This window comes from Notolepis coatsorum (genome assembly GCF_963971535.1).
Source record: "Notolepis coatsorum genome assembly, chromosome: 16".
Lineage (NCBI taxonomy): Eukaryota > Metazoa > Chordata > Actinopteri > Aulopiformes > Paralepididae > Notolepis > Notolepis coatsorum.
This window is the reverse complement of record NC_140180.1, coordinates 46,667,553-46,690,796: the sequence shown is the minus strand read 5'-3', so window position 1 is coordinate 46,690,796 and position 23,244 is coordinate 46,667,553. Positions and strand designations below refer to the sequence as shown.

The 23,244-nt window shown below is 41.8% G+C and overlaps 1 protein-coding gene across 4 annotated transcripts in view; it reads left to right on the top strand.

The window, feature by feature from the left end:
• Nucleotides 1-23,244, top strand: part of LOC311242748 (ecto-NOX disulfide-thiol exchanger 2-like) — a 385,400-nt gene that overhangs the window by 188,545 nt on the left and 173,611 nt on the right. For all 4 annotated transcript variants that reach the window (XM_084331769.1, XM_084331767.1, XM_084331770.1 and 1 more), the window contains one exon: nt 3,906-4,055. In XM_084331769.1, coding sequence (XP_084187895.1) covers nt 3,906-4,055 — 150 coding nt within the window. The remainder of the gene's footprint in view (nt 1-3,905; nt 4,056-23,244) is intronic.

Sequence of the window (23,244 nt, the reverse complement as noted above, 5' to 3'; positions counted from 1 at the left end):
CAAAAAAAAAATCAAAAAAAAAACAGCTTGGCTGGTCGTTCATACTAACGCAATTGGCAGTGTTAGGGGTGGGAAGCTGGTGGGTGGGGATCGGACGTTGTGGACAGCGACTCCTACAGGTCAGTTGGTGCGCCTGCACAGCAGAATCAGGAAGCAACGGGGGCGGCGTGACCCTCCCATGCAGACCCTCGCCGCTGAGAGATCGCGCTGTGCAGGTGAAAAGATGCGACGGCTGCCTCCTCGTGTACCGGAGGGGACACGTGATGCAAGGCTTCGTCCACATTGCAGCCGGCCTGTGGGAGGCATGGTCTAACAACGTTCGAGACAGGGGAGGGTAGAATTGGACGATACGAAATTGGGATGGGAGAAGAAAAAAAAATGGGAGAAAAAGTAGATAAAAAAAACACATAGGGTCGAACCATTTGAATATCTATTGTTGCGCATTATGTCCACAAGAGGGTAAACCAATACAACGGGAGACATAACTAATAGGCTATAGGTCATTTGTCTAAACAAAATAAATATCATCATGCCTACACCAGCATACAAATAGAATAATGTATTATCTCAATCTCTCAGAAGGGTCCGTCTCTCAGAGCAAGATCAAATGAATGAAAGTTCACGGTATATAGAACGGACATTTATACAAAGCAGCGTGCTTCCGAAGAAGGCGTGATAAATATCAAAACTATATTTTCCTTGACATCGAAACGTGAAATAGTAATCAAACCATTGGGGATCCGTATGATGCTTCTGTCAATTCATTATTCAATATCTGTTCAGTAAGCCTACAGTACTAGCCTATATCCTATATACTTGTTTCATGTTTTGTTTAAATAAAATTAAGGCACACAATTCCTAGAAATGTGACTAAACTAAGTAGTTTTGCCCTGAGAGATGATTTACAAAGTGCTATAAAAAAACACAAAAATTAGGGTGCTTAAATTCTTGACGCTATAACTCTCAAAAGTTAGCACTTAACACACAAAGATACATGTAACGTAGCTGACTTAACGCTAACTGGTTCAGCTAGCCCCTTTTGTGACTGCTGATGCACTATCTATCTAGGTCGTCCTCGGACGGGCCCTCCATCGGTGCTTCCAGTCATCCCGATCCTCCATGCATCTGGCTAGCTCGCCGGTGCATTCTGTTCCCGCATCTCTCCTGAGTACGTCCACGTAGGTTAATGTGGGACGTCCTCGTGATCGATGCCCGTGTGTTGGTTCCCACAGCACAAGTTTGCTGGTTGGCATCTCATGATGTCTCTGGCAGTGACCTGCCAGCCTCATTCTCCTGACTGCCACTTTCTCGCTCACCCTTAGCACCCCCCATACAAGTCGCATTAGTGACATGCTCATCCCTGTTGATGTTGAGCACCACACGCATCATTCTGGTGTAGCACCCATCCAAGGACTTCTGCAGGGTGGGCTTCAAGGTCCAGCATTCACTGCCATACAAAAGGACAGACTCAACTGATGCACGCTTTGATGCACGCTTTGCTTTGAATACAGCAGTCACTGGCTCGAGCTAACTAGCCATGGGAACATTCACTCTGAAGCACTGGTTATTTACGAACTGTTCGTTCTAAATTTATCACAGAGAAATGTCAAAGGTACTCGCAGTTCAGTTTCCCACAGGATTTTTTTTTTTTGTACATTTTAAAGTTAAATGCATCAATCTGGTGCACTTTGAGAGCAAAATAAAGAGGCTAGATCTATGATGAACTTTGTGCTCAAAACACAAAATCGACTAGACTAGTGCTTCCCAATCCTCTCCTCGAAGCACCCCAGCCGTTCAATGTATTTGTTAAATTCCACCACCAGCACACCTGATTCAACTTAACTAGCCCTTTATTAGTTGAATCAAGGTGTGCTGGTGGTGGAATTTAACAAATACATGGAAAGGCTGGGGTGTCTCGAGGAGAGGTTTGGGAACCACACTAGAGCATACATTTGAGCCATCAAAGAAATGAAGCAAAAGTGGTTACCTGTGTTGAACTGGTTTATTTTTTAGAAAATAAAAAAATATAGTGGATTATTATTACCACTACTACCACTGCCAATACTAATGACACATCCCTATTGGCAAACGTTATATAAAAAAATAAAAAAAAATATTATCATTTAAAAAAAAATATATACTCTTTTTTGTTCATCATACAACTGTGGCGGGACTAATTAGACTAATTGCTGTGATCACAGCGCATGCGCATCATGCACCCAACGCCGGAAATAATGCCGTTTTAAGCAGTGTTGACCAGTTTATAAAAAATATTTTAAATGTTTATTAGCAACGGCTTTCAAACCACCCCGGTTTTGTGTGTGAAACCCTCGTGCAACTGTGAGTACCTTTGACATTTCTCTGCGATAAATTTAGAACGAACAGTTCGTAAATAACCAGTGCTTCAGAGTGAATGTTCCCATGGCTAGTTAGCTTGAGCCAGTGACTGCTGTATTCAAAGCAAGGCTTGCATCAGCAGTCACGAAAGGGGCTATGGTTCAGCATAAATCCGAAGTATTTCCAAACAGGGCTTTTCAGATTGCTCAGAGTGTAAATCACTCTCTCCGGAGCCGAGTTGGGATCTGAACTCTGTGCCATCATCACAAATTGGAAGAGACGGCAACGACAACAACTATTAGCCATTAGCTATTTCCTGTTTGATTCCGTACATGATGTCACGCGAATGCCAGGCAGCTCAGCCAATAGGAAGGTGTAGTCTGACTGTGACGTCACTTTAGTTTCCTGCACGGTCCACCCGTATAGGGATTTATCATTGGGAAAATGTATTATCGGCTATTGTAATAATTCTGCCTCATGAACATTGGCAAGCTTTCCATTTTTGCACAAAATGTGTTCCCTTCTATCACTAACATTATTGTTTAAGCATTTTTGGTTGATATAATACAATTATACATAATAATTTTTTACGATAAATTTTCGAATTGTTTTATGTTGAGCTATAGATTGTGGATGAATACACACAGAAAGGTACACCATGCCAATGTTCATACTTTATTTGTTTTAAACTAGACGATTTAGAAATGTGTCCATTGGAAATACATTGCAATTTCAAGAGAGGTGGACCGGCCGGAAACAACAGTGACGTAGTACACCTCCCTATAGACTATTCGTTTTATTAGTGTGAACGTATACTTTTATCCAGTGCTTTTGTAAGGTGCACGTAAAGGGCGCAGTGATCTCCCATGAATATATATAACTGTCACGTCTCTCCTGTCCGCCATGCAGCGCGTTCAGATACACGCGAGAAGTCGAGACTGAGACCGCCGGGGCTGTTTTTAATTATTATTTTTTTTTTATTTATAAATCATAATTTTTACAATCCAATGTATTTTTTTTAACTTTTTTTTAATTTGAATATAGAATATTCGTCGACATACCTTTTTCTGTGTGTGTGTGTGTGTGTTGGGGTGGGACTTTTAAATGGTTTAACAGAAGTACTATTGTTTAGGAAAATCTCTAAACTAATTTTTTTCTCACTCTAATCCTGCAAGAGGCAGGACAGTTGTTGCAGGAAACATCTTTTACAACGTGTAACCATTTAGCATTTACCATCCCTAAGTGCGTGTCTGTTTGTAACTTGGCCTAATCGTATATATCTTGATGTGTGTAATGCGGTCTCTTTGTCAGTCTCATGACAGAAATATGGAAGTGAACCCTGATGTCCCTCTGTTAATGACTTTCAGTCGCCTTGTCCCTGGTAGAAGTAGTCGAGATATAATCATTAAGTATCTGAATAATGCAGGAGCAATTTTTTTATAGAAACTAAATTGCTGGGTTTAAAAAAAATTATGTCTTGATTTGAGTTTTCCTCTCTGGACTAGAACCATCTCATGCTACGGTATCTAATGGGGCTTTCCTTTTTGTTTGTTGTCTGTTTCAACCAGGTCTCAACACTCTGCCCTTTGACCCTTTGGCCAACAACGAGCCTCTTCAGTTCACCAGCTCCAACGGACCACTGATTACAGAGTGTCCTCCTCCTCTGGAGAACCCTGCTGAGAACATTAAGAAGAGGAAGAGGGCCAGCCTGCCTCCAGGTACTGAACACTACCTCACCACTACTGTACATATATGTAACACATTACCTCACCACTACTGTACATATATGTAACACATTACCTCAACAGCACTGTACTAATACAGTATATAACACATTACCTCACCAGTACTGTACTAATACAGTATGTAACACATTACCTCACCAGTACTGTACTAATACAGTATGTAACACATTACCTCAACAGCACTGTACTAATACAGTATATAACACATTACCTCACCAGTACTGTACTAATACAGTATGTAACACATTACCTCAACAGTACTGTACTAATACAGTATATAGTCAAGTCAAGTCAAGAGTTTTATTTGTCACGGCATACAAGTATACAATGAAATGCGGGTGGTCTTGCCCGCAACGATGTGCAATACAGTAGTACAACATATAATAGAATCCAATAGACAACATTGTGCAATAAACAGGTAACATAGTGGGACATCACGGTATTTGTACATAGTTATTTACAGAGCATGAAGGACATGCTAGGTCCCTAGGTAGTGCAATATACTGTTACTATACTATTTTTAAAGTGACCTTTCTTTGTGTCCATAAGTGTGGGCGTGTGCAGCATGAGTGAGTGCTTTCTCATGTTAAAGTGGCTGCTAGTGTGTGAGTGTGCACAGCGTGTGTGTCGTGTGTGTGCTAATGTGTGCTGTGTGTGTGAATGAATGAATGAATGAAAACTTTATTTAACAGATTGCAGAATGGGTACAATACAGTACGGCTCAATACATACAATTGTTAAGGGGATGCAGACCTGAGAAAGACGTTTGTCTTGTTTCCATCAGGGTCCCCCATTTTCAATTCATATAGACATATATGACATACATGACATACAGATAGTCAGTACTGCTACATCTATACATTTATGACATACCAGATTTGCAAATACAGTACTGTTTGTGATACAGAAGGAGTCAAGAAAAGGGAGTATATACATTTGACGTAGAAACTGTACATTGGAGGTTGGGTGGGGGGGGTTGGGTACATTGGGATATTGACAACCATACTGGGTAATTTACATTGGAGGTGGTTGGGGGGGGGGGGGGGGCGGGGGGCATACTGTATAAACAAGTAACACTGTACATTGAGGGGGGGGGGGAGGAGACACTGTACAAACAAACACAATTGTACATTGAACTATTGACAAAACCATACTAGGTAAATGACTGTACATTGGAGGGGGTTGGAATGATTGGGTTAGGATATTTACAGGGGCCAGTGTTGAATTGCAGTCTCCCGTAGGTGTCCCTTGAGAGAGGTTTTGAAAGTGGGTAGTGATCCACATTCCTTTACAGCTTTGGGTAGGGCGTTCCACATTGATGTGGCATAATTGCGAAACGTGTTTAGTCCCTTATTTGAGCCGAATCTGGGTTTGACATGATTTGTGGAGCTCCCTCTGGTGTTGTGATCGTGGTATTCACTGACCTTTGGGAAGTATTTTGACATGTACATGGGTACTTTGGTCGTGTAGTGTATCTTGTAGACCAGGCCCATTGCAAGTTGTTGTACTCTGTCGTCTACTCTAAGCCATCCTAGGTTGTCGAAGTGGGCAGGGGTGAGGTGGGTTCTAGGAGTAAGGTCAAGCAGTAGTCTGACCAGTTTGTTTTGAGATGTTTGTAATTTTGTTTTTAGCGCCTTTGAGGTGCTTTGGTACCATGAGGTGCAAGCATAGTCGTAGTACCCCTGAATGAGTGCTCCTGCCAGAGTCTTCAGGGTGTTCTTGTTTACCAGAGAGGAGATCCGGTACAAGAATCGAGTTCGTTGGTTGACTTTTTTTATTACATTGGATGCCATTTTGTCACAGGAGAGATTAGCCTCTAGGATGGACCCCAGGTAGGTAATTTCATCTTTCCTTGTGACAATATTGTCACCCACTGTAACTGAGAAGCCGTCGGTCTTGCTGAGTTTGTTATTTGAACCGAAGAGAATGGACTCTGTTTTGCCCATGTGTAATGATAGTTTGTTATCAGCGAGCCATATGCAGATTCTGCCTAGTTCCGAGCTGAGGGTTTTTTCAACCTGTAACTTGTTCTTGTCAGAGACCAGCAGGGCTGAGTCGTCCGCAAACAGGAACAAGTTGCAGTCACAAGCTGACGACATGTCATTTGCATAAATTAGGAACAGTAGCGGTCCTAGTATGCTTCCTTGTGGAACACCACAGCTCACTGTGAGGGGGGGGGATAGGGTACCGTTTACCTCCACCATCTGTTCCCTCCCCTCAAGGTAGGATTGCATCCAGCTCACTGATAGACTATCAAAACCAATTGCTTTTAGCTTGTCAATCAGAATGGAGTGATTGACCGTGTCAAAGGCCTTTTGTAGGTCCAGCATGACCATGCCGCAGTATTTGCCTGCGTCCACCTCTTGTTTGATGTGGTCATTCAAATAGAGAAGGCATGTGTCAGTGGAGTGGGATGTTCTGAAGCCAGATTGGAATTCGTAGATTAGATTTTTTTCCGCTAGGTACTTTTCGACCTGTTCGTAGACTATTTTTTCCATGACTTTCGAGATGGAGGTGAGAATAGAAACAGGGCGGTAGTTGCCTGGGTCTAATTTGCTGCCCTTTTTGTGCAGAGGGGTCACCCTCGCAATTTTGAAGTCCTTGGGGACGTGTCCCTGTTTTATGGAGAGGTTTATTATGTGTGTGATGATTGGTGTGATGGCGGCTGCTGAGTCTCTGAGGAATTTGGAGGGGATGTTGTCATGGCCAGTGGCCTTGTTAGGTTGGAGGGCGCTCAGTTTATTGAGTACCTCATCTGTTGTTACCGTTTCCAGCTTGAAGTCGTCCTTGCGGACCCCTAGGTTTTTGTAGAAAGCTACTATGTGTTCTACCCCATAAAGCCCTGAGTGGGAGGGTAGTTTGTTTACCAGTGTTGTGGCTATGTTTGTGAAGAAAATGTTTAAGTAATTGGCTACATCCAGCTTGTCTGTGATGAGCGTGTTGTCAGTTTTTATGTTTATGTTTGAGAATCTGGTTTTAAGTTTTTTACTGCATCCTAGTTGATTATTGAGTAATTTCCAAAGTTCACGTGGTTTGTTTTTGTTTTCCTCAGTTTTGTCATTGATGAAATTCTTTTTTGCAGTTTTGATCATGGAGTTTACGTCGTTTCTTAGTCTGTTTCTTTCTAGTTTGAGTTCAGTCACGTGGGCTTGGAGTTCACTGCTGTAGGGTTCAGTGTTCTGTGACCCTCAGTGTTCATTGTTCAAGGCTCTGATGGCCTGGGGGAAGAAGCTGAGCCGAAGCCTCTCTGTCCTAGTAGCTGGTGTTCGCAGGCGTCTGCCTGACCTCAGCAGCTGGAACAGGCTGTTATTGGGGTGGTGAGGGTCTTTCATTTTTCTGCAGGCTCTGGATTTGCACCTTTTGTTGTATAGAACCTGCAGGGGAGGTAGTGCAATACCCGTGGTACGCTCGGCAGAGCGCACCACTCTCTGTAGGGCCTTCTTGTCCTGTGCCGTGCTGTTTCCATACCAGGCAGTGATGTTTCCAGTCAAGATGCTCTCTACAGCTCCAGAGTAGAAGGACTGGAGTATCTTCCCCGATACTCTGAACTTCCTTAACTGTCTCAGGTGGTAGAGGCGCTGCTTCGCCTTTTTTACAACTGTGTCTATGTGTGTTGACCATGTCAGATCCTCTGAGATGTGGACCACTGGACCCCCAGGTACTTAAAGCTGCTCACCCTGTCCATGGTGGCCCTGTTTATCCTCAGTGGTGTGTGTGTCTCCTGCTGTCCTCTCCTATAATCCACGATCAGCTCCTTGGTTTTACCAATGTTCAGGAGCAGGCTGTTGTCCTGGCACCAGCGTTCCAGTACCTCAACCTCCTCCCGGTAGGCCTTCTCGTCGTTGTCCGAGATCAGCCCCACCACCACCGTGTCGTCTAGTACCTCACCAGTACTGTACTAATACAGTATATAACACATTACCTCACCAGTACTGTACTAATACAGTATATAACACATGACCTCACCAGTACTGTACTAATACAAATACAGTATATAACACATGACCTCATCACCAGTACTGTACTAATATATAACCCATTAACTCACCTGTATTGTTGTACTACTCTATGACAACATTACCTCACCTGTACTGTGGTACTGCTCTATGACAACATTACCTCACCTGTACTGTGGTACTGCTCTATGACAACATTACCTCACCTGTACTGTGGTACTGCTCTATGAAAACATGACCTCACCTGTACTGTGGTACTACTCTATGAAAACATTACCTCACCTGTACTGTGGTACTGCTCTATGACAACATTACCTCACCTGTACTGTGGTACTGCTCTATGACAACATTACCTCACCTGTACTGTGGTACTGCTCTATGAAAACATGACCTCACCTGTACTGTGGTACTACTCTATGAAAACATGACCTCACCTGTACTGTGGTACTGCTCTATGAAAACATGACCTCACCTGTACTGTGGTACTACTCTGACAACATTACCTCACCTGTACTGTGGTACTACTCTATGAAAACATGACCTCACCTGTACTGTGGTACTACTCTGACAACATTACCTCACCTGTACTGTGGTACTACTCTATGAAAGCATGACCTCACCTGTACTGTGGTACTACTCTGACAACATTACCTCCCAGTACGTCTTCCCTCCCCCACGTAGGAGTTATTGTAATGATATACAAAATAACTCAGTTTACTTGTTAGTACTGCAATACTACTGCAACATGTGCAATAGTACTTTGTCTTAACACTATAGTTCAGCTGTCAGTCATGTGGAAGTTAGTGTAATGCTTTGCAAAAATGGAACTTTCTTACAAAGTTGGGACTGCTTTTCCCTGCTTCCGCCAATATCAAATAACGTAATGTGAATCCTGGTATAATCCTATTAGAGACTATCCTAAAAAGCCTAGCGTAGTTCAGCCTGTGTTGTTTTCCATCACTGTGTTGTGTCCTCCTGAGGCTCTTGTTGGTCTGGACCGTTTTGGAGGTCCGGCAGCTAAAACCAAGAAGCTGCTCAGCTAAGATTGTGCCTCAGCCTGCCTGGTTCCATGCCAACAGCACCTGGCAATCAAAACTCCACATGCCTTCAGCTCTCTCATGCATACTGACCTATCACATACTGTGTGTGTGTGTCCGTCCACTAAGTCTCATTTGAATCATGCTTTGCATGTATATTATTAACTTAATTAAAGAGAGACTTTCTAATTAATTGCATTAAGAGCAGTAGAATGAAGAGGGCCCAGAGGGCAGAGAGGTGTTGCTAGTGCTAGATCTTTACTATCTTTACTGTGCTAGATCTTTACTATCTTTACTGTGCTAGATCTTTACTATCTTTACTGTGCTATATCTTTGGTGTGCTAGATCTTTACTATCTTTACTGTGCTACTGTAGATCTTTACTGTGCTACTGTAGATCTTTACTGTGCTAGATCTTTACTGTGCTAGATCTTTATTCTGGTGTCTCGGTTGGACATCAAGCTTGAATCTAGTAACGCTCTCTCAGAGGGACACAGAGCTCATCACATGTAGCTTGGTTGGTTGTTTAGATCACATGTGTCATTCATTATATGATTGTGTAAATCATGTCGATCATGACATATGGATTAATTTCCACGCAGAAGAGCCAGTTACTGTCAGTCTAGTCTGAGATGCTCAAATACACATTTGGAGATCTTTTGAAGAAGGTTAATTTATCTGTGATAACTTCCTGTATTCTCCTCCTGTCTGTGGCTAGAAGGTTTGAAGGGGTTGTTCTCAGAGTTTTGTGAAACAGAAGCAATAAGCTACTACTTTCGTCAGCTGTCAGACCATTACTGATATGATCTACTTAGCACTGCAGTGCCTGCAGCCTGCAGCCATACAAGGGAGGTTCCACATCTATCATAACTGTAGCCAAATGTGGTTTACAAATTAACTACTCCATCAAAGCATAACATATATTACAAACGTCTGCAAGGCATGTTGACAAAATGCTTTCTAATTGCAGGATGATTTACAGCTACAGGCTCATTTAAAGTTAGATGAAAGTGAAACTCAGCTAGATTTATTGATAATGGTATTATGGTAATGGTGAAGTAATGGTAATGATAAAGTGAATGGTAATGATAAAGGTAATGGTAATAATGATTGTAATGATAATGGTAATGATGATTGTAATGATAATGGTAATGATGATTGTAATGGTAATGATAAGTATTGTAATGGTAATTTAATGATAAAGGTAATGATAATGATTGTAATGGCAATGGTAAATGTAATGGTAAAGGTAATGGCAATGATAATGGTAATGATAAAGGTAATGGTAATGATAAAAGTATGGTTAATGGTAATGATACAGGTAAAGGTAATGGTAATGATGAAGGTAATGGTAATGGAAAGGTATGGTTAATGGTAATGATACAGGTAAAGGTAATGGTAATGATAAAAGGTAATGGTAATGATAAAGGTAATGGTAATGATAAAGGTATGGTTAATGGTAATGATACAGGTAAAGGTAATGGTAATGATGAAGGTAATGGTAATGATAAAGGTATGGTTAATGGTAATGATACAGGTAATGGTAATGATAAAGGTAATGGTAATGATAAAGGTATGGTTAATGGTAATGATACAGGTAAAGGTAATGGTAATGATGAAGGTAATGGTAATGGTGAAGGTATGGTTAATGGTAATGATACAGGTAATGATAATGATAACGGTAAGGGTGATAATGGTAATGATAAAGGTAATGGTAATGATAAAGGTATGGTTAATGGTAATGATACAGGTAAAGGTAATGGTAATGATAAAGGTAATGGTAATGATAAAGGTATGGTTAATGGTAATGATACAGGTAAAGGTAATGGTAATGATAAAGGTAATGGTAACGATAACGGTAAGGGTGATAATGGTAATGATAAAGGTCATGGTAATGAATGATGAAGGTAATGATAAAGGTAATGGTAATGAATGATGAAGGCAATGGTAATGATAAAGGTAATGGTAATGATAAAGGTCATGGTAATGAATGATGAAGGTAATGGTAATGATAAGCTAAAACTGCGTATTGTAATTAATATTTCCACAATACTGAAATCCGATAACAAGCAAGTGACTTGATTTTCTGCATTTCTGCCACATAGAAGGATATTAGATCTCTCTAAAAGTCCACTCTGAGATACTTTTATACTGTTGGAAATGGTCAATTGTTGATGATCCACACATTTCAGGAATCAATTGGTATTGGCACTTTCTCCGATGCTGCAGAGTCTACTGTACCTCTACTGCATTTACCGGCATTTCCCAGAATTACAATTTGCCCAACCCACCCAGATGTGGCCTGAACTATATACACCTCTTTGTGTGTGAATCAAAGGAACAGCATTCTGCCTTATGTTAGTAAGCCAGTTGTGAACCACAAGAGTCTGTCTACCAGGCCACAGTGCAGAATGCAAACATACGGCTACATTAGCGCTGCATTATGGATGGTTGAGGCTACTTTTACTGGGAAATTACTAAATTAGTAAGTCTGCTTGTTCTATGCTGGGTTTCTCCCTGTAGGAGTGTTGAAGGTATGTGTAACATGGTTGCTTTAGAAATAACCACTTTCTCTTTGATAGAGTTGGACTGACACTAAAATGTGGTAGCTGAAAAATTTATCAAACTCTACTCAATATTAGCAAGTGACGATGAGAGTTTTTCAGCTAGTTTGCCACGGGTAACAGCTAATACATGACCAAACTGCTATTTTATGTTTTATCTGGTTCTTTCCAAGAAGATATTCTGATATTTGTATTCTCTATTCTCTATGCTATTGCCATTTCTACTATATTGCATATACCTCTACCTCCCCTCCCCTGTGCTGCTATGACACATGAATTCCTCCAAGGGGATTATTAAAGGAACATCTTATCTATTTTATCTTACTCAGAAGAAAGCCCATCAGATAAGGCTTTAAAATCAAAGCCTTAGTGGTCCCATTGTTGGAGAAAGTCCAATTCACCACTCTGATATTATATGCAGTGAACTCCTGAGTCATTGTTATTGGATAGCATACATTACTGCCTAGTAGTACGTAAGCATTTTGAACAGCAGCCTAGTATCCTACTGTCATCAGTATACAGTATCACATCAACCCTGAGAATTGGTTTTGCATTCATCCAGATGGAACTGGAATGTACAACATGGTGTCCTCCTGTGGGGCGACAGTGGCTCAGGAGGTAGAGCGGTCGTCTGGTAATGGAAAGGTTCCCGGTTGGATTCCGGCTCCACCTGGCAGAGTGTCTGAAGTGTTTTTGAGTAAGACACCTTGCATGGTTCCTTCCACAGTCGGTGTGTGAATGTGAATGAGGCATACATTGTTAAGCGCTTTGGATAAAAAATGCAGTCCATTTACCATTAATGACCACTTGCCTATAAAAATAGATCAGATCAGTGATGATAGATCCCTTTTTTGTTCAGGCTCTTTTTACTCTGGCATCTGTTATTGCCTCATTTGAGTTATTTGAGAAGTGGCCCTTAAAATCAGAAAACACTCCTCCCTCCCACAGCGACGACCCTCCAGGTTGCCTTTAGCAAAACACTATTGAAGATGTATAACTGTACGAGTGCTCAGTCAGCCTTCCCTGGATACATGAAAGGTTTAAATTAAACATTTACACCTGTAAGCTTTATTAATCCTCTCCCTGAAGGAGCACCAGCTAAATGATGACAGTCTAACTCAACCAGTTTGGAGCTCGTAATGTTGTCTGGCTGTTGCTCAGTCTCAAGCTCTATTGGAGCTTCTAATGTTGTCTAGCAACATTAGCTTGCTAACAGCTAACTTGACCCGTCGTCATTTTAGTTCAAACAATCTTTTGCCATAAACATAAACACTACTTTTCCTCCCTCCTGTGGTGTGTCTAAGGCCTAACAAAATTAATAGTTGGTTTCAGGTTGGTTGTCAGTTTGGCCATGGGTAGGGAATTTATTTTATTTTATTTTTTTATTTTATTCTTTCCCACGGCGACTATGGATAGGGAATTTCTTTATTTAATTAAAATGTTCACAACAACATGGATGCATGTACTCTGCCAGCATGTTTAATATCCATAATACTAAATGTTTGACTAAGATTTCTATGAAACTTTATAAAAAAAAAAAAAAAATGATTTTTTTTTTTTTTTTATAATCTTTTCTAAAAACTCATAAAATATATTGGGTCGCACCTAAATCGGCAGGGTCGGTCGGCAACCTGAAACCAACTATTAATTTTGTTAGGCCTAACCTGGAGATATTGACAGTATATTGTTTGTCAAAATACCTTGCTCTCTAGTTGACACCAGGTGCTACAATAATCTTTTAACATGCCGCTATTTCAACAAGCTACAGACATTTTGTTTGCATATCAGTGCGCTGAGTGGTTTCCCTCCGGAGGGGAGGGCTCGCTGCGCTGAGTGGTTTCCCTCCGGAGGCGGAGGGGATTTTCTTTCTTCTTGCAGTCTGTACGATATTCATGGTGTGGACAGCGTCCCTACAGAATCTTAAAGGTGCTCTGTGCCCTTTGTGGACCCTTTATGCAGGCAGGTTATTGCGGGTAACCATTAGACCTTTTCACACAGAAGTCATGGCATTATACCGCAATATGGATTATCTTTTTCCCCCCAATGTGCTGGCTTTGAGTTGTACACACTGAACCTAGCAAAGATGGTATAAGTGTGCGTTCAGACAGAATACCGTGTTTGACGTCATCTTAATTAGACATAAAACATGGAGCCTGTTATTATTATTATTATTAATATTATTATTATTATTATTATTATTATTATTATTATAATCATTATTATATCATGTGCAGGTTGGTGGTGGTGCGCCCTCTCCTGCTATGCCGGCACGAAACCAACCCGGTGATTTGACTATACCTGAAGACGGCGAAATGCTCCATCAAATTTTACCCCCCATTCCGTGTTTGTTCCTTTTACACAGGACGTCATGCCGGGATAATGGGGTACAAATCCCGGCTTTAATGGGCAGTGTGAAAGGGGCTATCGATGCCGTGTAGGTCGGAGACCACAAGACGCATGAAGCAGGTTTTTAGTTCTGGTCAAAGGGCAATGCTACCCATTTTATTATCCCTGTGTCCCAGGACAGTTCAGTCAGTTTTTTTTAACTACTTTCTCCTGAAGCTAGAAAGTAGAAATCGAGAGATAACCCCGGGATTTGTATAACATCCAGGGTTGCTCCATAGAAAATAAGTTAAGCTATACTGTATTGATCCCTGTGGGCAAACTCGTACTCTGCATTTGGCCCCGTCCTAAACACCTAAACACAAGGAGCAGGGGGCAGCCTCAAACATGCCATGCACCCAGGGGTCAAGGCAGGAGTGCCGGCTAGCACGCATGTCGTCTGGAGCGGGAGGAGTTCCCCGAGGAAACCCACGCAAACACCAGGAGAACATTCGTGCTGTGAGGCAGCAGCGCTAAGCTGAGCGTTAAATTCTGGTTCAGACCTGTGAGCTGAACCTCATTTCGGCGTGGGAACTCGCATAACATTTTATGGCTCCGAAAAGTCGGTGCCCCATTTATCTTTTATGGAGCAGCCCTGGATTTTACATCCAGGTGTTCCTGGGCACAGAAATAGCAGCATGTGAATTCTGAAAATGGGTGTTGCATTGCTAATGAGACTTGATTAGCAGCCATGTGGATTTTCTCTTGTTAATGAGCCCTAATGGATAGATTAATTACAATTGGTCATCCAACACACACACACACACACACGGACACACACACAGACACACACGAAATATGATTACATAGACTTAACGTAATTTGTAATGCAACAAATCATCACTTTCATCCAATATTTTTTACACTTCAATGATCATTGAGAGCAAACTCTCATTTACAATCGTGTTGAGATTTTACAAGCATATTAAAATAAGAAGAAGAACACACAATAAAGATAAGGAAATGGATCTGCTTAAATAAATTAGACTGACTGAATAGGGCAAATGAAAACAAAGAATCGAGCAGCACTTCTATAAATCAGATCACTATAATCTAGGATTTTTTTTTTAAAGCGCTTCAACGACCCTCTTTCTGCAAACCATTGGGAAGCTGGTTCTGTTCCTGTACAGGAAGCCAACTTTACTATGGGACAGCTGGAAAGAAATGGAAGTTCATATCGTGCCAAGTCAACTGTCAGTAAGGGAGTGCCCTATGCTACTGTTTGGTATTATTGGTTTATTGTGACCCATTTAGAAAGGCATGCAAGGAGATGCAGAGGGAGTTGAGTGTTGTGTCACGCTGCCTTTGGCCTTGCTGCTAACATGAAAGCAGTAGTGTGTTTCCATTGGTTCCCTGTAAAGTTAGAGATTGTACACAGCCTTGTTCTTTGCTAGTTCTTTCTCACTTTCTTTCTTTCTAAAGTGTTCATAATGAACAATGCCTCCGGCCTCTGTTCAAGCAGGATGGATTTTTACTCATTACCTTTTCCCAGTTCTGCTGTATTTAAGCTGCAGGGGGGGGGGGGTGGAGAACGAGCTGTTTAAATGCTGTTGGTCTGTTGTTGCTGGCGGCAGGATTTTACCATTTTTCACCATGAATAAAAATGGCCAACCTTGAGAGCAGTCGTACAGTGGAGGTCTATGTGGGCTGGGTTTCTGTATTCCGCACATTCAGCCACACACTGGCACACTTTGTCTGTGTCGTGCAAGTCAATGTCCCTCACCTTCTACAACCCTATCAGACTAAATAAGTGGCAATGATTTTGTTTTAACGTTTTTTTTTTTTTTTAAACTTTGACCAGTCAGCTGGTTCTTTTTAGCGTTTATCGCTTTTTCTTCGCATTCATACTTGGTCAAGTTCGACCGACAGAAGCAGGCTGAAAGGGTTCAGATGGGGGGGAAGACACTCTGGGAAAGGCACGGCTGCCGTCCGGGAAAGGCACGGCTGCCGTCCGGGATTCGAACGCGCTCAGCCCCAGATCCGCGCGAGCGCGGTTGTCCACGGCGCTGAAATAGCACTCGCGGTACGTGGTGAGCTACTGGAGCTCCCCTGTTTTAACGGTTTTAGTTTAGTTTAGTTTTAGTTTTAACGGCTCAGGCAAGATGGTGAAGTTGCCAGGCTATTATGTGTAAACATTGTGTGTGTGTGTGGGTGTGGGTGGGTGTGGACGTGTGTGTGAAGTAAAGCCACAGAGGTTGTACGAATGACCACTTCTCTCCACACCACTCCCCATTAGGGATGCCCCGATCACGTTTTTTGCCACCGATACCGATCACCGATCGTCTTGAGCCATATCGGCCGATACCGATCCGATACCGATCGTTTTTGATAAAAAATCTTTTTTTTAATTATTTTATATAATTTATTTTTTATTCTTTTTATAATATATATATATTATATGATTAGACTTGTACTTGTATTATCTGCGAGACATCGCCACCACGCAACAAGTCAAAATGCTCGCTATCTGCAAACAGCTCCACTGTCTGTGTGTACTCGAGTAGCCTCCAGCTAGGGCCAGGATTCTCCGGCGCTGCAGCTGGACCCTAGTATTGGTATAAATCACATTCAGCAAGCCCTCAGTTCAATGTTATAAGACATTGATATCAGGAGCTATCTGTAGATACTGCTAGCCGGCTAGATAACGTTAAGACAACGCCTCAGTGAACTATTTAGTTTAGAGCTAACGTGAGCTAACGAGTCAACGGAGGTAACTTATCATGCACTCGACTATTGCTGGAGCATTTGTTGATATCAGCAGCTATCAGTAGCTATCCAGCTAGATAACGTTAGACAATGCCTCATGTAGTCACTGGGTAATTTAGTTTAAACAGTAACGTTAGGTAGGTAGCCAACGTTAGCTCACGTCGCATGCACTACTAGAGCAGACTGCGAGGCTCTTGTTTACATGAGTGCGGGAGGGGCTGGGGAGGAGGAGGCGCCGTACGCTGCAAGCAGCTGTGTGTCTGAGAGAGAAGTCAGCAGTGACTGTGAGATCTCCGCTAAGAATTGGATCATGTTTTTCGATCGGTTTTGACGATCGGTGAAAATAAAGCATTATCACCGATCACCGATCGCATATTTATACTGATTATCGGCCGATAACGATCGGTGGCCGATCGATCAGGGCATCCCTACTCCCCATCTGTCCCTCTGTCAAAAATAAAACATTCAGCAAGAAAATGTTTTTACCTAGATGCCAAGGAATTGTCTTTTGACGGCCTGCTTCTCTGGATTTGTTTCCAGAACGCTGTTTGAGGGGCACATACCTCGTTCAATGAAGCATGAAGACAGCCGGTGCTGTTGTCAGGTTACTTAAGCATCCTTGCCGCCTTCAATTATATTGTTGTGTAGCAGGACAAATCAACAGATATCTCTTCTGGACAGTTACCCACAAGACCCTGCTGGCACTGGACACATCTTGTCACATCTGCCAGTACTTGTACACAGTAAATACATTGTGATTGTAGTGTCAAATGTAAATGTAAATGGTTGAAATGGGTTTCGAGGACCATTGTAACAAGGCTGTTTAGCTGGCAAAATATAGTGAATTGAATTGAAGTACTGTAAATATTCAGAGCCAAGGCCATAATATGAAATACTGTTGGATGAGGTCCAACATATAGCACATATTATGTGCTATATGTCGGACCTCATCCAACAGTATTTTCATCACTCAGGAGGATAAAATAAACCCCATCAAGGTCATGTTTTTCAGTGTCTGAAAATCAATGTATAAAAAATGCATGAAAAGAGGCCAGTTCAGCACGAGAGTCAGCGAATAACAGACGCAATAGTTCTCTCACCAGTCTGATCTAATCTCATGTCCATTAGCTTTTATTGAGAGGTAGCAGAGGAGTGGTGAATAAAACACCTTGATGCACATGATGTGGGAGGTTACTTTTGATTAGGTAGGCAGAGGGATGCAAATTACCTTGTAGCTGTCTGATGAATGGCTCTACTACAGTTAGACATATTATCTAGGATTTGGGCATTTTGTCTTAATGATTTGCACATTAGACTTTATTACAGAAGCCAGCTAACTGGGCTTATATGAGCAGTTTGTGCCTTGTGAGCAGTTTTCTGATCAACTGGGACAATATTTCTCAAACTTAGTGAAACGTGGCACGAAAACGTTTTTATATTCCTAAGCAAAAGACTGAAAAAGAAAGTTCAAAATGAGTGGCTTTGTGCTGATGGGATGCCAATTCAGGCATATATTAGGCAACACCACTAGGGTGTCATTTTGATGTTATTGATTCTGATTCTGCTCATCAAATCTGTTTCTTATTCAATCTCCGTTCTGATTCTAATGTTTTTGGTGGGGGAGAAAATTCAATATTAAGAGCCAAAACTAGTATTTTATTCTAATGAATTTTGGCTATAGTCTTTGTGAACCACCTCTTAATTTGCTGTAGCCTTTAGTTATTTTCATCCGTTTCTGATATATTGTGACAGGAACATATCAAAGATGGCTTAATTTAATATTCCTGTGGATAATAATGCATTTCGCTTAGGTCGTACTGTAAAGGAGACAACTGTTGCCAAGGGATGTAACCCATTCACCATAAATCACTACTACTAGTGACATCCACTCTTTCTGTGTCCATTCCCCTTCTTAGCATGGGATGAGCATTTCATAAAGTGAAGTTTTGAACTCTGATATTTTAGATGTTGCTTGTACTTGTTCCTTCGATGTACGTGTTTGTTGATGTTCAACTGAATCTCTCTCTGAACTGAACTTGGTTTCCCCTGTGTGTTTTTATGTCTATTTGATTTGATTTGATTTTATTGATGGATTAAAAACACACAACAAGGATCCAAAGGATAACATGAGAAAGAGTAAAACCCTTATTTCCGTCATGGTCCCAGGGCTGTTAGGCCACAACAAAAAAACACGTCAATAACACAACACTCATACATTTAAAACATTATAAGACTAACCTAACGCTAAAATTGTATACCCCACAATAACTAAAAACTGACAATAACACAAAACTCATACATTTAAAACATTAAAAGACTAACCTATTGCTAAAATTGTATACCCCACAATAACTAAAAACTGATTGGAAGCCCATTCAAACTATAGGGGGCTATTCTTCTATTCTGTCCATGAGCCACTTCCTGACGCTTCTCTTGAAGCTGTGGAGGCTCAAGCTCTGCTTGATGGGGAGAGGCAGCTTGTTCCAATCCTGGGCTCCAGAGAAAGTAAGGGAGCATTGGCCCAGTTTCGATCGGAAAGAAGCAGGCTTCAGGTTTGCTATGCTTGCTCTAGTTCTGTGGTTGTGGGATTCGTTGACCGGGGTGAAGTAGTTTTGGAGGTATCTAGGGGACCTTTGGTTTATAATATTGTGCACTATGTTCAGTCTGAGCTGGGTAACTCTGGCCTCTATAGGAAGCCAGTTTAGCTCCTGGAAGTGACTCCTCCCTATGTGGGTGCGAGGGCCAAGACCCATTACCACCCTTACCAGCTTATTTTGGGAAACCTGACGCTTCTTTTTTATGTTCACTGACATGTATTGTACATGGGCCGTTCGCGGTCTTCAGAGATTTACTTCCAAAATTAGCTATGAACAAGAAAAGCAATCATTTAGTTTTACTCGTAGAACTGTGGTATATTGGAACTATATTAATTACCTTCTGTGGTTAAAGAAAATACATGGAAGGCACCATGTGTATGTACCCACTTGTGGACAGGAAGGTAATGATCAGTGCCACTGGACGCAGCACATTGTAGTCAACACTCGGTAGTATGGTTCACCTCTCTGGGGGGTCTGACTCTGAATCACCTTACTCGGGGTTCGCACAAGGTCCTTGAAGTGCAGTGCTTGATTACATTTTTTTAAGTCAAGGTGCTTCAAAAGTCCTTGAAATTCAAATAAACCATTCACATTGAAAGTTTTGTTCATCCATGATCAAACATTTCTGAATCAAGAAATTAAATGTTTTAATCTAAAGTGTAATTAATTGTCGGAAATTGTTTTAGTCATCTTTTTATTATATGCTAAAATTATTGTATTTTATTATTGGAAGCTGCTATAGTCGAGGGACCACAATAAATAGATGTTCACTCTTCTTGCTGTAAAGTACTGAAATAAGTGACAATAAAGGAATCTAAAAAAATTTGTTTTAAGCCATAAATATATTTTTTTATAAAAAAAAGAAAAACGGCATTTAAAAGTGAATCTATTTGTATCCTTTTAAATGCCCTTTTTAAATGAAAAATAGTGCTCGGAAAAGTATTGAAAGTCCTTGAATCTAATTTTTCAATGTCTGTGGGAACCCTGCCATACTGTACGTCCTGCACTTTAGGAATCCACTCGGGTGTTTATGAAGTCATATTGGCAGGCCAAGAGCTCTTTTTAAAGTAACCAATGGGCTACTTAACACGTCGGGGATTAACTGTGGCAATGTGTGCATGTGCGTGTGTAAAGCCTGGCTCTAAATGTGAGATCTCCAGCTGCATGTCATTGTCTCTGTGACAGAGAGGCCACATAGTGACATACAGGATTAGTACTGACAGTGACTGATGGGAGACACAGGATGACAGGCTGAGACTACACAGACAAAAACATTCTCACTCTCATTCTCTCCCTCACTCACTCTGGTTGAGCTATGCCATGGCGAATTAATTTATTATGCATTTAGGTTGACTGCTGGTTGGTTAGCCTTTATCCGGGTTATACATTTGCAGCATGTAGCACAGGTAGAGCTTTAGTTCCTTCTGTACCCTGTGTGTGTGTGTGTGTGTGTGTGTGTGTGTGTGTGTGTGTGTGTGTGTGTGTGTGTGTGTGTGTGTGTGTGTGTGTGTGTGTGTGTGTGTGTGTGTGTGTGTGTGTGTGTGTGTGTGTGTGTGTGTGTGTGTGTGTGTGTGTGTGTGTGTGACTACGTGATGAATCTGCATAACAAGCTGTGTATCTGGACTTCATCTGGAGATGAATGAGCCTGCAGGAAGCCTGGCTTTATTCAGACCACAACTGCTTTTTCTCTACTGTAACTCTGGAAGAAGTATGGAGATGTGTGTGCGTGTGGGGAGCCTGTATACCCATTTGTCACTATAACTGGTTTAATTATTATGACAAGTGTTCCTCACTGAAGTGTATGACAACTGTGGGCTTATGCTTTTGTTCAGCCATGTGTTTGTTGAGAATTTAAGTTTATTTTATTTCTACAGCACCTTTTCATACAAAAAGCAGCTCAAAGTACTGTACAAAACAGTTGTGGGTAATGTTCAATGACCCATGTGTACATGAGCATGTGGGTGTTTCGGTACACTGCATAGCATAGCCTTGTTTTGTGCCTCAGAAGCACTCCATTCTCACCTCCATCTCGAAAGTCATGGAAAAAATAGTCTACGAACAGGTCGAAAAGTACCTAGCGAAAAAAAATCTAATCTACGAATTCCAATCTGGCTTCAGAACATCCCACTCCACTGACACATGCCTTCTCTATTTGAATGACCACATCAAACAAGAGGTGGACGCAGGCAAATACTGCGGCATGGTCATGCTGGACCTACAAAAGGCCTTTGACATGGTCAATCACTCCATTCTGATTGACAAGCTAAAAGCAATTGGTTTTGATAGTCTATCAGTGAGCTGGATGCAATCCTACCTTGAGGGGAGGGAACAGATGGTGGAGGTAAACGGTACCCTATCCCCCCCCTCACAGTGAGCTGTGGTGTTCCACAAGGAAGCATACTAGGACCGCTACTGTTCCTAATTTATGCAAATGACATGTCGTCAGCTTGTGACTGCAACTTGTTCCTGTTTGCGGACGACTCAGCCCTGCTGGTCTCTGACAAGAACAAGTTACAGGTTGAAAAAACCCTCAGCTCGGAACTAGGCAGAATCTGCATATGGCTCGCTGATAACAAACTATCATTACACATGGGCAAAACAGAGTCCATTCTCTTCGGTTCAAATAACAAACTCAGCAAGACCGACGGCTTCTCAGTTACAGTGGGTGACAATATTGTCACAAGGAAAGATGAAATTACCTACCTGGGTTCCATCCTAGAGGCTAATCTCTCCTGTGACAAAATGGCATCCAATGTAATAAAAAAAGTCAACCAACGAACTCGATTCTTGTACCGGATCTCCTCTCTGGTAAACAAGAACACCCTGAAGACTCTGGCAGGAGCACTCATTCAGGGGTACTACGACTATGCTTGCACCTCATGGTACCAAAGCACCTCAAAGGCGCTAAAAACAAAATTACAAACATCTCAAAACAAACTGGTCAGACTACTGCTTGACCTTACTCCTAGAACCCACCTCACCCCTGCCCACTTCGACAACCTAGGATGGCTTAGAGTAGACGACAGAGTACAACAACTTGCAATGGGCCTGGTCTACAAGATACACTACACGACCAAGGTACCCATGTACATGTCAAAATACTTCCCAAAGGTCAGTGAATACCACGATCACAACACCAGAGGGAGCTCCACAAATCATGTTAAACCCAGATTCGGCTCAAATAAGGGACTAAACACGTTTCGCAATTATGCCACATCAATGTGGAACGCCCTACCCAAAGCTGTAAAGGAATGTGGATCACTACCCACTTTCAAAACCTCTCTCAAGGGACACCTACGGGAGACTGCAATTCAACACTGGCCCCTGTAAATATCCTAACCCAACCCCCTCCAATGTACAGTCATTTACCTAGTATGGTTTTGTCAATAGTTCAATGTACAATTGTGTTTGTTTGTACAGTGTCTCCTCCCCCCCCCCCCTCAATGTACAGTGTTACTTGTTTATACAGTGTGCCCCCCGCCCCGCCCCCCCCCCCCCCCCCCCAACCACCTCCAATGTAAATTACCCAGTATGGTTGTCAATATCCCAATGTACCCAACCCCCCCCACCCAACCTCCTCCAATGTACAGTTTCTACGTCAAATGTATATACTCCCTTTTCTTGACTCCTTCTGTATCACAAACAGTACTGTATTTGCAAATCTGGTATGTCATAAATGTATAGATGTAGCAGTACTGACTATCTGTATGTCATGTATGTCATATATGTCTATATGAATTGAAAATGGGGGACCCTGATGGAAACAAGACAAACGTCTTTCTCAGGTCTGCATCCCCTTAACAATTGTATGTATTGAGCCGTACTGTATTGTACCCATTCTGCAATCTGTTAAATAAAGTTTTCATTCATTCATTCATTCACTCAACTCGAACTGGACACTGCTTGCTTAGCACCTTATCC